This window comes from Halichoeres trimaculatus, unplaced genomic scaffold, assembly GCF_033239565.1.
Source record: "Halichoeres trimaculatus isolate MK-OKI-2021-1 unplaced genomic scaffold, fHalTri1.1 fHalTri1_scaffold_6, whole genome shotgun sequence".
Taxonomy (NCBI): domain Eukaryota; kingdom Metazoa; phylum Chordata; class Actinopteri; order Labriformes; family Labridae; genus Halichoeres; species Halichoeres trimaculatus.
This window is the reverse complement of record NW_027437184.1, coordinates 27,483,484-27,499,332: the sequence shown is the minus strand read 5'-3', so window position 1 is coordinate 27,499,332 and position 15,849 is coordinate 27,483,484. Positions and strand designations below refer to the sequence as shown.

Here is a 15,849-nt window from a genome sequence, read left to right as displayed (position 1 = left end):
ACCCTAACCACTGATCTTTTAAGACCTACCTCATTGCCAGAAGCAGGAGTTATGAGAGAAATAACTGTTTTGGCTGTTTCCATAGACTTCTTTGAGCTTTCTTTGCTGCAAAAGTATGAAATATTGAAGAGAAAGTCCCTCACTTATTGTATAGGATAATTTCATACTGAAGGGAAATACTAAAACTAAAATGTGTGTTACTGTGTCAGAGTTTACTTTCAATATTTTAAACCCTAAATTGTGACTTTGAACAGCATCTCATTTTCAAGCCCTTAAAGAACTTTGCACAGGGGATTTAACTGTGGCCGTGATTACACCGTCCTTGAGGTGAGCCAAAGCGGGCTGGATACAACCTGACACAATGACATCTCAGCTCTCATTAGGGGACATTAATTCATCTCTATGAACAGAAATCTGCTTGGAAGGTCAGCTCATAATCTGTTCCAGATCAGCCATTTTAACTTGAACATCAACATCTATTCAAAGTTGAAACCTCTCGAGGACAAACGTTAGAAACCATTCACTTTCACTTTTCGCCAGTCTGCATCATGATGATTTTATTTTCTTAAAAAAAAAAAAACTGTTAACCTTTTTTTTTTTGCAAGATCATGTCTTGCAAAAAACAAGGTTCATGCTGCTAACCTGAGCCAGAATGATGTGTTTGTGTAACTTAACTATATACAGTGAAACTGAGACTGCAGAAACAGATGATCAGTTTCTCCATCGGAGGATAAAAGGGACGAAGAGAAGGTTGCTGTTATTTCACAGACACTGTCCTCTGACTTTGATTGCTTTGATGACGGCTCATCATGTTGCTAAACAGACTTCAAAAAATGCCGACCATGAAAGAGAGCACTGCCATAGTCACCTCATCACTGGTCACACTGGGAGCTTTGAAAGCCACTCCCATCAGCTCTTTGTCAGACTATAGAGGATGGTATATCTCTATTACATCCTCCTCTCTGTGTAATGTCATACCATAAAGCATCTCTCTCTTCAGTGCACACGATAATCTCAACACTCAATACTTGGTCTGTGATGCACCATCATTTAGATCCTTCAGTGCCTTCATGTGTGAGAACATCCGTTGGATTTTTCTTTGTGTTTCTGATGAAATCTTCTTTCAAAATGGTTTAGATTCAGAGACGCTTCTCTCGTCTGATTCCCGCCCTTAATACATGATTAAGGAGGAAATTGCTCTCCAAAGCATCTTGTTATTCTCAAATTCAGATCTGACCCAAATTTCTCTCTATGGCCCTTTTGTCACTGTTGCAACCGTAATGCAATTTTTTATCTCATTATTCTGACTCTCTTTTGTTCCGAAAGTGGATCCTTGTCTGACTCTCTGCGTTGAAATGGAGCATATTTTTCTCTCATCCAGGACTGACATTTAATTCTCTGTGCGTTCAGACTCCAGGTGCAAAGAGCGGATGTTTTTGCCTCAGAGATCCAGCTCCCTCGTGGCTTTGTCTAGTTTTCCTGGAGCAGGGAACACCTGGGTTCGGCACCTGATTGAGCTCGTGACTGGCTATTACACTGGCAGCTTCTACTTTGACGGCACACTGTACAACAGAGGTGAGTATGTAGGGGTGTGTGTAACTGGGTGTGCGGACAGCTCCTTTAATAAGTGTTAGAGTGAGCGCTTGTTGAAGCATCGCCTCACAGATGACCATCACTGATTCATGTATTCACTGTCTCAGGTTTCAAAGGAGAGAAAGATTACTGGAAGAGCGGCCGCAGCGTATGTGTGAAAACTCACGAGAGCGGTCAGAAAGAGATTGAGATGTTCGATTCCGCCATCCTGCTGATCCGAAACCCGTACCGCTCCCTGATGGCTGAGTTCAACCGCAAGTGTGCCGGACATCTAGGCCACGCCACAGACGCACAGTGGAAGAGCAAAGGTACAGCAGATATTTAATGCTTGGGTGGTTTGTGGCTTTGTGGGAGGATCCTGTAGTTACTGCTGCATGATATCCTCCCGTTGTAGCAGCAGAGCAGAGGTCATGCTGTTATTGTGACCGTGAGTGCATCAGGAAGCAATTAAAGTCTCATGTTCACAGTTGTGTCACAGCTATTATACACACAAACATGCATATATGTGCTCTATGAGAGCTTTTCTATTAAGTGGCTCACAAAGCAGAATGTTGGCTTCATGAAAAATGAGAAAAATGAAGTCTCTCAATAAACCCAGCTGAACACAAAAAGCACCACCTCTGACTCTGAACCTCTACTGGTTTTCCTGCAGGGAGGGAGTTTGTAATTATTACTTCAGATTATGAAGTGGTGTGCTCCTTAAAAAACACAATCACAGCACAGGGAATGAGTTGCAGCTTTAATCACAAAGAGTTCGGCCTGGGGAATACATCAATTTTATCAATTTGAGTTTTTTGGGGGGGGCAATCGAAAAAAAAAAATCTGTTTTTTTCTCCCCCACTATTGCCCGCCTTTTGTGTCGTAGCAAGCCTCCTTAACCACCCATCACACACAATAACGACATGGCTACCACTGACAAGAGTGAAAAGTTTGGTCACACATTGCTAAAGATATAATTTTTTTTTATTTATTTACCTTTATTTAACCAGGAAAAAGTCTCATTGAGATTAAAAATCTATTACGAGAGAGTCCTGGCAGGCAGACAGGCAGCAGCACAAACACAGAGTTGCAAAAAACACACAACACAGTTAAAAACAAAGCAGAAAGAACAAGTACACAGTTGATTCAACAAGCCTCTTTTTGGAATCAAAGGAAAAACAGGCCTTGTTTCTAAAATAAAAACCCAGTTTCAGCTTCAACTTTTTGATGAAATGCTGAATATGAGGCTTAAATGACAGTGAATCATCAATTATATATCAAAGATACCTAAATTGTGACACTGTTTCAGTTGTCACAATTTAGGTATCTTGGATAGTAGGGATAGACCGATTATCAGTCACAGTATTTAGCATTTTGAGGCATATTGGCATTGGTCTTTTTTCAGTACGGTGGCCAATAAGAAATTAAAATTTTAACTGTGTTATTTTGGCTCCAATAAAGCCGTGTTTCTGTCTGCAGTCACAACTCTGTCGCTAGCATTGTACCACCCACAGTAAGATCTCACTGGTGACATGCAGGGCCATTTTTTGGAAAACTTGACTTACTGTAGAAAAATGTAAGGAACTATTTAATTTTTTATTTAACTTTATAAAACATGCTGCTTAGCCTGGGAGTTGTTCAATAAACATATGCTTAAAGGCGTTTAAACAAATTCATGTGTTGGAGTTGGTATCATCCCAAATTTTCTACACCAATATTTTCACTTTTACTGCAAACGAATATTGGCCCCAAATATTGGTTATCGGCTCCCTTGACCACTGATAATCAGTATTAGTATCAGCCCTAAATAAAACCCACCAGTCTATCTCTATATGGACCCCATATAAACAGAGAAAAAAATTAGTGCGTCCCAAATCGCATACTTCCATACTCAAATACTCCAAATTTTGAGTTTACTGCGTCAAAATGAAAAACAGTATGCATAGTATGCGAAAAATGAGTATGCAAAAGTACCAGGATGATGTACTCAAATCGGCCCGGATTTTGAGTATGCAGCTGTGGACACTTAAGGCACTCATTTCATCCTCTGGCAGCAATGTATAAGTGTAAGTTATTGATGTTGTTTTTTACACGTGTTGTTTCCACCAAGCACCATCAGCTGTTGACGTTGTGTATGTGGTGTAACTTGTTTTTGTTTGTTTTGTTCTGCGAATGATAGGCTATGCCAGTGTTTCTCAAATCTGGTCCTGGGGACCCCCTGCCCTGCATGTTTTAGATGTTACCTGACTCCAACACACCTGATTCAAATAATCAGCTCGTCATCAAGCTCTGCTCGAGCCTGATAACGAGCCATTCATTTGAATCAGGTGTGCTGGAGTGAGGTAACATCTAAAACATGCAGGGCAGGGGGTCCCCAGGACCAGGATTGGGAAACACTGGGCTATGCTAATGCTAGTTGAGCTAACAGCTATCTCAAATGCCAAAGCTCATTGGGCTAACAGTTACCGGGGCCCTAGCATTACCCGGTGAACCAGGTAAATATAATAACAAGCGGGTTAGACCCTGCACAGTGAATACATGACCAGAAGCACCACTCAGACATTTAATTTGTGGATGTATTTTAACTGCCACAGCGCCCCGCGTAGCTCTCTCGGTAGCTTCAGTCAGCTGCACCGACCCCCGTTAATAAACTCTACACCGCTGATCGTGTTATTAGCTGTGTTTAATATACTACTGAAAAGGCTTTGAAAATTCGCTGGCAAATAGTGGTGGTGTTTGGCGGAAACTGTCACAATTAGATGTAGAAGAAGAAGAGGTCGACATCATGTCATCATTCCCGGTAAGTACGGCGCTCGGCAGTATGCGATTTGGGACAGCACTACACCCTCAAAATTTGCGCACTAAGCCAGTGAGTATGTAGTTTGCTTAGTACACTCAATTTGAAAATTTTGAGTACACAGTATGGAAGTATGCGATTTGGGACACACTAAATGAGTTTATCCACTTGCTAAATACGAAAGACTCCAGGTTTGTGCTACATACCTGCCCGTATTTTGCCAAGTTGCTTTGCCCTATCTGTACGGTACTCACGAGAAAATCAGCAGAGAGCTGGAGGGAGTGTTGTTTCATTCTGCATTAACAGACGCAAACCAATGAACCATGTAGAGATAATGAAAATGTCATTGTTGTGTCTATTTTCCAGATTCAGTAAAGAGAAATTCTTTGTTAATGTTTTGAAAGTTGTGCTGCTTTCAATATGAAACTGAACAAGTCTATCTCCCTTAAAACTACACAGTGTAGTTTTTAAAACAAAAACACAGCTGAAACTTCAATTCCAGGAGTCAAATAGGGATTACATTTATCAAGTTTATGTTAAAGTTAAAACAAAGCTTGTTTCCAGTTGTCTGTCATTTGTTCTTGATTTCTTTAAAAAGTAGGAAAAATAATAAGAAATCATAAAAAGATTTTTTGTGAAAAATCTGAGTTTTTTAAAGTCATATTGCCCAGCCCTACAATGAGTACTTTCTGTTTATGAGCTTCTTTTGAAGGTTGATGAAAACTTACCCTTGCATTGATGTTGGTTAGTATGGATGTGAAATTGTTGCAAAAACTCACAAATATTTACAAATGCAGAAATTGATCCACAAACATGTTGCTGACAGAAATATACACAGATCTGTTGATATGTAAGCCCATTTGTAAATGCATTCACAGTTATTAATAAATCATCAGTAACAAAGGTTCGTTTTCCCTGGGCTCAGGCTCACAGGCTGAGTGTTTATTACTTAAGGCGTCTGCGGATCTGTTTACACATTTGCAAACTGTTTTGCTCAAATTAACCTTTAAAATGGATGGGATTTGTTCATTTTGAAGGTTAAAACACTATAAAAACTATACAATCTACAGAGAATCCTCTACAAGCCAAAAGCTTAAGTCTAATGCCTAAGTCTTTCACATCATTATCATAATGTGAATTTCATCATTAAAGTGCAGTCTTCAGCGTGCTCATGCTTTAGCGATTTGCAGGAGGGGGCCATAATCTTGTCACAAAAGGAAATTTGAAAAAACAACTCCAAAATATCTTAAGCTTATGCTTTTTGAGTAGTGACTTGTTTTGCTGATGATGTGATATTCTTTTACATTGTCAGGTTCAAAATTTAATGACAGTACGGCAGAGTTCAGCCACCATCTGGGGATGAGACATGATTGCTTCCATAATCTCAGCTGAATTGATCTGGGATGAAAACAAAAAAGATATTATTTTTAGGTCTTATTTAAACTCTAGGATAACCTCTTTATATTGTTTGTTGCTGAGTTTATATGCTATATTGTGTTGCTTCCAAAATAAAAGCACAGAGAGAGGTTGTGGGAAATGGGGCAAATGCCATCCTGAAACAGAATATGTTTATTTGCATTAAAAGGTAAAAACATCCACAGCTCAACCTAAAAAACTTAATTTCTCTCAGTTCAGTTTTTGGGCTGTGATGCATTTACAGGTAGGGTCTGCAGGAATTTTTTGTTACTTGTTGGTAACCACAACATTCAATCTGGGCTCCTCCTCCTTGGCTCAGTGCCAGCTGCAGCACACACCCACAGCATCCAACTGTGACTACGTGAACACACTCACTAACCCAGCAACCACCTGTAGCATTGTGTTCCCATGTGGGTGAGACTCGAGAGCAGTGCACCTGACTTAGCATGTTAGCACAAGCTAACCACAGGTATTTGACACGCACACACCTGGTTAGCAGAAAGCTAACATTACCAGCATCACTTTTGTCCTGTGCTGATCTTCAAGTTCCTGAAATCGAGTCAAAGTGGAGCCAAGCTTCACCCTCGTTTAGGAAAAAAGTTTTATCTGTTTGGCGTTTCGTTTCACTATGGTTGCGTTTTTCTTCCTCCATGCTACGTCCACTATCGTAGCCGCTCCACTCACCATCATCAACATCCAAAGTCAGTCGTGCACTGGGTTCACTGTGACTGGCTGATGTAACCTCACTTAAGCTGCGTTTCCACCAAGCAGTACGGGTCGGTTCAGTACGGTATGGGACGGTTTGGGACAGTTAAGTCTGATCCCGTGTGCGTTTCCACAGCAAACTGTGCCCTCTCGTGGTGGGCGTGGTGTAAGCCGGATGCTGGTAGCCACAGCTGGTAAACAATAGCGCGACGCCGTAGCAGCTTACCCCGCTATTAAATCCAACAAAGAAGAAAACGCGACACAGTAAACAAAGAGCAGAGATGGAACACATGCAGCATTTCGTCCTCTGTGTGATTGGCATGTAGCTCTTCGATACAAAGTGCAATTATGCTTCCTTTCAGAGAAGTCTGTGTGCCGCCAGGAGAAATGCAGCCGCTGTCGGGGTAAGTGACGATTCTTTTGACCAATCAACCGTCTGCAGTGTGTCGCTCCACCTTCAGAGAGCGGATCAGTTCAGTCTGGCACCCATACGAAAGGGTCCCAAAAAAGTGGGACGGCTCGTCTCGGTTTTTAGGGATCCATCCCGGGATGAGTCAGTGGAAACGCCGCTAAAAGCGCACCGTACCGAGACGAACCGGATTGCTTGGTGGAAACGCGGCTTTACTCTCTGCCCAGAAACATCCAGAAACAACCAAAACATCAACATTCAGGCTGAGGAGAGGGTTGAAGCAAACACAGACACTGACACACATGTTTAGAGGTTGGGAGGAGACGATTGAGCAAGATTATTTCTGTAAAATTTGACGTTTTATTTTTTTTTGAAAATTCTGCAGACTCTACCTTTGAAGACACAATCAAGCTCTTAAAGAAAAAAAAAGTACTGGTGACAGACTGTATTTTTATTGCTGGTGATCTCATCAAAGCATCTTTGCACTGCTGAAAAAAATAAAATCTAGAATTTGAAAAATTATTTCACTTCTTAAGTGTGAAAATAAAAGAAACATCATATTCTAATCAACAGTAAGGATTAATGAATATTAGAGCATATGACTTATGGCAAGCTGCTCTGTCATTGCTCCAGCTTCCCCTGCTGGCATCACATCTATCCTCAGAGTTCTTTATGTAAAATAAATCTACATGGTCTGTCTGAAGGGCAGAGACTAGAAGCACAAGCACAGACTATGCTTTGCTGCTGTAAAAAAGAAGACATTACATCATAAAAAGTAGAAATATCAATGTAGGCACTGGTAGACCATTTCTCTGAAGAGTTTTAGGGTTAAACATTCAAACAAGAGCTTTTCTCTTCAGACACAGTGTCCCACATATACACCATTAGAGGACCTCAAAGAGTCCCCCTCAGACAAAATCAAAACAGAGCTTGATTCTTATAATTTATGACAGGAGCTCTTAAATATTCAGAGCTTTTGACTTATATGTGACGTTTTAAAAAATGTATTCAAGCTAAACTTGTCTCAGAGTAAAAACACCTCAAAGGTATCTTTTTCACTTCTTTGTCTTTGTGTGAGGAAATAGACAGAATATTTAGACAGAGGTGTGTGTGTGAGAGTCAGAGATCAAGGCTGCAGCCAGGACTTTGACTTCTGTTAACGCACCAAAAAGAACCATTTCATACTGAGTTAAATAAATGCTTCAAAGATGCGCTGATAACCTTCCTCGGCGTACTTTGAGTCAGTCAGTGCTGCACAGTGTGAGCTCTGCTGTGATCTCTCTGTTACAAAACCACTCAAAGACCATTTGCAGATGAATAATTTCCATCCAGAGAGTCCATGGAATAATGATTATAAAGTGTTTGCAGAGATGCTTGCAGTGTGTCTTCAGAGCCTGTTTTGATCTTTAATTCATACAGATCAAGTGGGTTTCACTGCCGGACACCTCACATCTAAGAACATGAGGAGACTTTTCAAATAAATGTCAAGAGGCATCAATAGAGCAACCAGAGGAGCCAATATCCCTGCAGCCTCTGACGGGTTGAGAATTACTGCGATTATTCTCACTCAAATTAAATGTGGCATTGGTACAATGTGTGCACAGCAGATTACAGCTTTTAGTTGCTGTTACTGCAACATTACCTCGTCATTTTCTTTTCAGCTTTTAGATCGTCGGCACAATGTTGTCCTTCATCTCTTTTTTATTTTTGTGATGGTACCATTAGCTAGTGCTGTTAAAACATCCAGACAGAGCCAGCATCAGTCTGCCTTTTCATTAGTCTGAAACAGTCTGTGCACCGAAGACAGTTAGTGCTTCTATGCATACGACTCAGTTCTTTATATCAGAGGAAACATTTAAGTATTTCATACAAGTCTGCAGCTGACACAGATGATCCAAACACAAAAGGAGGACACAAAGAGAAAAATGGTTTTCAGCTGATCAGCACGTCTGCTGAAAAGGACTTCACATTTGTTTCTCCTCAAGTTTATCCGGTGGTGCGTCCTGAAAACTACTTGTTCTTCAAAGAGAGAAACTAAAAGCTCAAGTCTCAAAAAAAAAAAAAAAAAAATTCAACTCAATACACGTTGTGTTTTGGAAATGTGTGCACTCCATTAAGCTACACCTTGTCAAAGTTACATTTCTTTTGGCATAAAAAGCAGCAGTGAATTGCAGCAGCTAAGCATAAGTTAAAGCAGTCGTTCCCAAAGTCTGGGTCCTGACCCACAGGTGGGTCGCCAGAGATTTTTTTATGGGTCGCCAAATTAGTTTCCAAAATGTCAACATGAAATTCATGCTTTCCTTAACCAGAAGAAGTCTCCCCTTGCTGATTTGTTCACTGATGATTGGCTCCTCATACTGTCATATCTGGTTATTTTCATCATAAAGGGTTATCCCCACAATGATTAGTGTAACTGGAAACATGTAACTGCTTTAAAAAAGTCTGAAGCCATGAGCTCGATTAGCCAAAGCCAAACCACCTTATGTTTCCTACTGTTTTACAGCACAAAACGCTGTCACTGTGTCACCATCACACAAACTGAAGAGCTGATCTGTTGATTACTTTGATCACTAGTTTCCAAAAGAGAGATCTGAAGTTAGATTTAAAACCCGTTTGACTTTGAAAGTCTAAAGTCACTGCTGGATCTTGGACGGGCACCAGCTGCAGAAACGGAGTGTGTTACAGGTGTGCAGTGACGTCACGCTGAAAAAGAGGCATGAACAGATCCTTAACTTCATTCTGGATGAGCATCGCATCTGAATATTTAGTCCTGAGTCTGGTATTTTGTTTTTTATCTCTTTTACAACCACATAGAATAGAATAGAATAGAATAGAATAGAATAGAATAGAATAGAATAGAATGGAAAATATTTTTTTTCTTGTCTGTCACGACGAGGCTTTGACAAGACCGAGACCACGAAAAAGTGATCTTGAGACCGGTCTTGGTCGTGAAACTGCTTCAAATCCCTCCAAGACTGACATGTCAGTCCGAGACCCATTGAGACCAGGAGACCCGGAGACCAAGACAAGACTGAGACCAAAGACTGTTGAGGCTGTGACAAGACAGAGACCCCAAAATAGTGGTCACGACTGACAGAAACTTGACTTTGACCGGCTCATTACAGTACTGAGTATACGCCCAACAAAGTGTAACACATTTGTCAAATTAGTCTCTTAGGTCTGTTAGCTGGTAGAAAAGATGTAAGATGATGCAGAAACATCATTAGAGAACCTTTATTTAATCTCTGCACAGTTATCCTGTCAATCGATTTACAGGTTGGACATATTTTGGATTGGGTCGCCGTGGCTTGTTCCTCCAAAAAATGGGTCGCCGGAAAAAAAGTTCGGGAAACACTGAGTTAAAGTATATAGAGGGATTATTTGTTTATCAACAACACCAGATGAGCACGCAACCTGGGTGCAGAAGCACTGCAGAGTAAAACAGTTTGTCTGCTTTATCTTTACTACTTACAAGCAATGTACGTGTTGTTTTTATCTTTTAATGTCTTGAAATAAGAATTTATTTCAGTTTTTGAAGTACACATGTACAAGGACCAACTCCTGTCAGGTAGTTAATGTTGGTTTTTCTTCAAAGTTTAAGTTCTTTTTTTTTTTTAAATGGGGTTGAATACAGGGCGTGTCAGTAATAATGTATTACACACAGAGGATCAAAGTTGGTTCAGCTCCTTTGTGAAGACACCAGATGAAGAATTTAGACAGAAGCCAGGTTATCAACTGCTAAAGACCAAACAGCTTCATTTCCAACCAAAGAACATTGGACTCTATTTGGATTTTATGAGCATTTTGGCATGTACGTGTTGCTCTGCCTGCTGTACACCGATCACTTACATGGGTCCTTTAGATGAGTTTTGATAAGAAAAGGTTTTTTATTATCATTGTACAAAGACGTGCTTTGAAATATAGATGCGCTCAAGAACTGCATTCAAGCCAAATAAAATAAAGAAAGAAAATGGAAAACTGGAGAGAAGTGTCCTTGTGTGTCCACTGAGCAGCCTCTTACTGAACACGTCAGTTCTGGATCCAAGGACAGAGCACAAACTCCATTCAGCTTCCTGATGGCAGAATAAAGTGACCAACATTTTCTGCCTTCCTGCTGTTTCAGGTCTCAACAAAAAGACTGAGCTGTCCTGAATCACCTGTGTGTGAAACACTGACTATTGACAAGTACCTCATAAAACTCCACTTAGAAATAAAAAACTATCCCTTTAAGAAACACCCGGATGTGGCTGCTGCGTGGGTGTTTACTGCCTGGGGGGACATGGACTGACTGATGCATTGATTTCCATTTGGAAGCAGAAGTGTAAGCTGAGGAGAGGCTGCAGCACGTAATCCACAAACCCTAACTCCACCCATGAGGGCGGTGAGGGTGCTTGATAGCAATTAGCTTCAAGGGCTCTGAGGATCTAAGGTGAATGGAAACATGACAAAACAAATGCTCCGGGCCTCTCAGCGCTCAGAGGAACAGTTTACTAGTGACATGAAATGTTTCTTCCTCACTGTAACTCCCCGTGAAACAGACAGGAAACTGGATTCATTGTTAAGACGAAGTACAGCAAGAGGGAGTGAAGTTAATATTACTATAGCTGCAGGGCTGATTTAGCTTCAGAGCTAATACACCTAATATATTCAGAGCACACACCAGTCAGAGCCACTTAACTGTACTGTTAGCTGTGTGGATAAATAAAAGTCAGAGCTGTGTGGTTTTCGTTTTTTTTTATCAATTTGTGTTTTGGCACATTAGTCAGTGAGGCCCATCAAAATCAAACAGACACCATGGTCCCTCTGTTCCAGTGGAGTCAGCTGTTGTATGGTTTTGTGTTGAGCTAACCAACTCACTTCCTCATTTTTTTTTCAGCAACAAGAAAAAAAAAAAAAAAAAAGACTCAGGATGCAAAATACCTCAGAATCAGACAAGGTTTTTGCTCTCAAATCTTTGACAAAGAAACACTCCGAATCATACAGAAATAAAAGCTCCATGACAGAAACCAACTAAAACATCCGCACACAGACATCCTGGATTCAAGACTTTTCACAAAGGATTTAGAAAGAGGTTTTAGCAGCAGAGAAGGAGAGAAGTGGGCAGATAGGGGCTCTTTTTTCAGATGAAAGAAGGTGGTTTTGGAGACATAACTAACATGTTATTCATATATCACATATATGGCATTATCTGTAGTGTATATCGTCTAACCACAGCAAAGAAAAATGTAACATCTGGAGCAAATCAAATCTTGGAAAGGGGTTGACTTTAATACTATAACACAATAATATATATGATAATATATATAGTACTAGAAATGCACTCAGAGATTGCAGACCTCCACCAAGCATATTGTGATTGTCAGGCAACACTTCAGTCTTACCTTAATGTGGAGGTCGACCGATATGGGTTTTTGGGGGGCCGATGCCGATGCCGATGCCGATGCTTTCCAAATTTGGGCAGCTGATGCTGATATGCATAGCCGATTTTTCCAATTTGATATTCAGGCCGATTGTTAAATAAATATATATTTATCACATTTTTGTGAAACGCAGCGATTTCTGAGCAACTAAAAGAAATCTATTACAACAAGTCGTGTCCAGTCCTCTGAACATTTATTCAGCTTTCAAAACAATGAAATATTTTGTCTGAGTAAACACACAATGTAACAAGCAGTAGTAAACATTCACACTCTTCTTAAAATGTCAAAAAAGAAATTTAAACTTATTAATATAATTTGAACAAAAGTATGTAATGTATCCAAGTGGTTCCACAAGTTTGAGGTGCTCATCTTTTTTGTGCCTGATCAAAAATTGCGTCATTTTATACAACGGATCAAAAATCGGCTTTTTAAAAGAAAATACGGCCAATGGCCGATCGAGACAAATGTCCAAATATCGGCCCCATATATCGGTCTACCTCTACTTTAATGTTATACTCCCTTTCAGACTGTCTGCCACAATTTTCTGTTAGTTGCAGGTTTGTGCAATAATTTGTTACCTGCAGTGTTGAAAATTATGATGACCCTGAACATATTTCATATTCCAGATCTTAGTATCCAAAATATTACCAGGATCTGGATCGTACTTTTACATCTGTCAGAAATTATGGGGACCTTGTCTTGTATTGTTTTGCAAAGCAATCTGACCATTTAGGGTGGAGTTATATACACATATGGTGAAAACGTCCCTATCTCACAATGACAAAGAATCCTTTAAAAAAATTCTGGATCCAGACGGTGATCCGGATCACCTCCAAAATGTAATCACTTGTTCCGCATCCCATTTGGAATATTTCCTGAAAATTTCATTAAGCTCTGTTTTTAACTTTTTGAGTCATGTTGTTCACAGACAGATAGACAGACTCTCCCAAAAACACAACCTCCTTGGTGGAGGTGATAACATGAGAAAGGGCCAGTTGCTGGTCAAACAGGTGCAGCACTGTGAGATTCAGCACTAAAGAAAGTCATAAACTTCTCAGTACCAAACAGTTCTGGGACAAACTTCTTCAAAAGAATGAAGTTTGCATAAATTCATGCAGGACACAGAAGTCATATGCACAGATGCTATCAGCTGACAGGCTGATGATCGAATCACTGGTCCCCACCCCAGTCGACCAATCACAACAATCCTGTCCGTGCACTCTGCTACTGTCTAGAAGTATTACCTCCTCCTACCCAGTCTCCTCCTACCAAGTCTCCATGTTTGTATCCTTTTAAGTCTGTCTGTATGTATTGTATGTAACCCCGTGGGGGATTTCGTAATGCTGGCCCTGGAAAGCCTAAGCAGGCTTCTTGGCTAACCCAGGGGGTACTCTCAAAAGCAGAGCTTTAACGTCAGCTATAACTGTATTTACATTTGGCAATAAATGCTTTAAATCTATGACAAGAGTGTTCCTGACTAAACTGAGCTGATGTGAAAACTTTGCCAGGTAAAACTAAAACATACACATAGATCATACCCGTCTGTTTATCATATTAAACTAGCCTGCAACAACTTTTACATTACATGAATCCCTACCACCTCATGTTTGCATAGAGGTTTGAGGACTATTTAAATTATCTACCAATAGCTAGCAGCAGCTATTGAGTAGTATATTTGCTAGAAATGTCCATCCTTAATTATATTACAGTGAGGTAAAGTGTTCTCAATATTTGTCCTGCTCTGAGTGATAAAAAATGCTCCAGATTTTTGCTTAAACTAAAAAATCGTCCCCACAGTTTTGGGGTTTTGATGCCCCTTTGGGCCTCGAGCACTTCTGTCATCCTGTCTTGATTTGCAACTTGTTTTTTTTTCTTCTGCTTGTATTTTTTTGTGTTTGGTTTAAATCTTTTACACTTGTTTTTGACTCTTGAATCTGCGTATACATCTGAACAGTTTCAGATTTTTCAGGGCACTTCTCTCAGTGAAAGTCTTTGGGTATTTACTAACAGTCCAGCTCTGTCAGACATCATAAACTCCTCACGGAGCCACAGAAACTCCCAGTACAGATGTTTATAAGACACACACAGGATAATCCAGCTGGTCTAAATGTCTGTCTCTTTCTCCTGCAGAGTGGCCAGAGTTTGTCTCCAGCTACGCCCCCTGGTGGGCGTCTCACGCCCTCAGTTGGCTGCAGTATGGACGCCACCTGCTGGTTGTGCACTACGAGGAGCTGCAGCGCTCTCTCCTCCCCGAGCTTCGCCTCATCACTGCCTTTCTGAACGTCTCCATAACAGAGGAGAGGCTGCTGTGCGCTCAGACCAACCAGGACGGACACTTTAAGCGCTCAGGGGGACAGAGACCCTCTTTTGACCCTTTCACTGCGGACATGAGGGACATGATCGACCCCCTCATCCGATCCGTGGACCAGGCGCTGCAGAGCAGGAACTTTAGCAGACTACCACAGGAATACTCGCCCAGATGATGAGAAGAGGTCACAAGTTTAAACGGCTGGTCCTGCAGAGAGCAGGTCTTCATGGGGAACCTTTACACACTGTCTGATGTGACTCTTTGATAACCACACACACACACACACACACACACACACACACACTGTGAAGAGAAAAACTCTGGATGTCACAGGAGGAAGCATGACTCAGTGTGACTCTGCTGAAAAAGTGAGGAAGACCTCGAGCAGGGCTGCCTCTCTGAGAACAGAACATGATGAAGACTCAGAGAGGATTTGACATGATTTGTTGGCCTGCAGAGTCAGGATTATGCAGCAAAGTGCCGACTGCACAAATACAAGTGTGTTAATCCCTGATGGACTCAATCTGGATGAAGAGGGTTTTCTGTGGCTCTTTATAATTTCACTTTAGGACATTTAATGTGTTTTTATCAAGCAGTATACCCATGTTACTCAAAGGTCAACTTCATACTAACACAGACGACAACCACGGCATTAGCATTACCCGGATTAGACTGAATCTGTGGGAATCTTCTGGCTGCTACAGGTCTGCAATCTTGTTGGATTAGAGCGCTAAAGCTGCCACACGAGGCCGAGAGGAAACTCCATACAAAAAGTTCATGAACTCAGAAATATGATTTGTGCTTTATGCTTTGAAATGTGACCATGAGTGGATTATTTCATTAAACTCACTCAGTTGTTTACACTCAACTCATTTGAAATGTCGTATTTCAGATATTATCAACATCAATTTTTAACCAGAGTGATTGAACATGATGAAAATGAAAAAAATATATTCAAGGATTCCAGGTTTTTAATTTGCCATTTGTACATGGACCAACAGTTCAGACACATAGGTACTCTTGTGCAGGGCTCTCAGAGTCGACAATATATGAACATTTGAATAAAGACTATGAAACAATTTTAAAGGTAGAGTCCGCAGGGTTTTCTTAAAAAATAAAATGTCAACTTTTAAAGGAATAATCATGTTCAATCATCACTTCTGGGCTTCTATACATGTGTGTCAGTGTCTGTGTCTGCCAGGAACCCTCTCCTCAGCAAGTA

The 15,849-nt window shown here is 40.7% G+C and overlaps 1 protein-coding gene across 1 annotated transcript in view; it reads left to right on the top strand.

Moving 5' to 3' along the window:
- Positions 1-15,630, top strand: part of wscd1b (WSC domain containing 1b) — a 47,692-nt gene extending 32,062 nt beyond the window's left edge. Inside the window, exons 7-9 of the mRNA XM_074673122.1 lie at positions 1,411-1,575; positions 1,701-1,901; positions 14,450-15,630. Coding sequence (XP_074529223.1) covers positions 1,411-1,575; positions 1,701-1,901; positions 14,450-14,802 — 719 coding nt within the window. The 3' untranslated portion in view covers positions 14,803-15,630. The remainder of the gene's footprint in view (positions 1-1,410; positions 1,576-1,700; positions 1,902-14,449) is intronic.
- Positions 15,631-15,849: the final 219 nt, after the last annotated feature.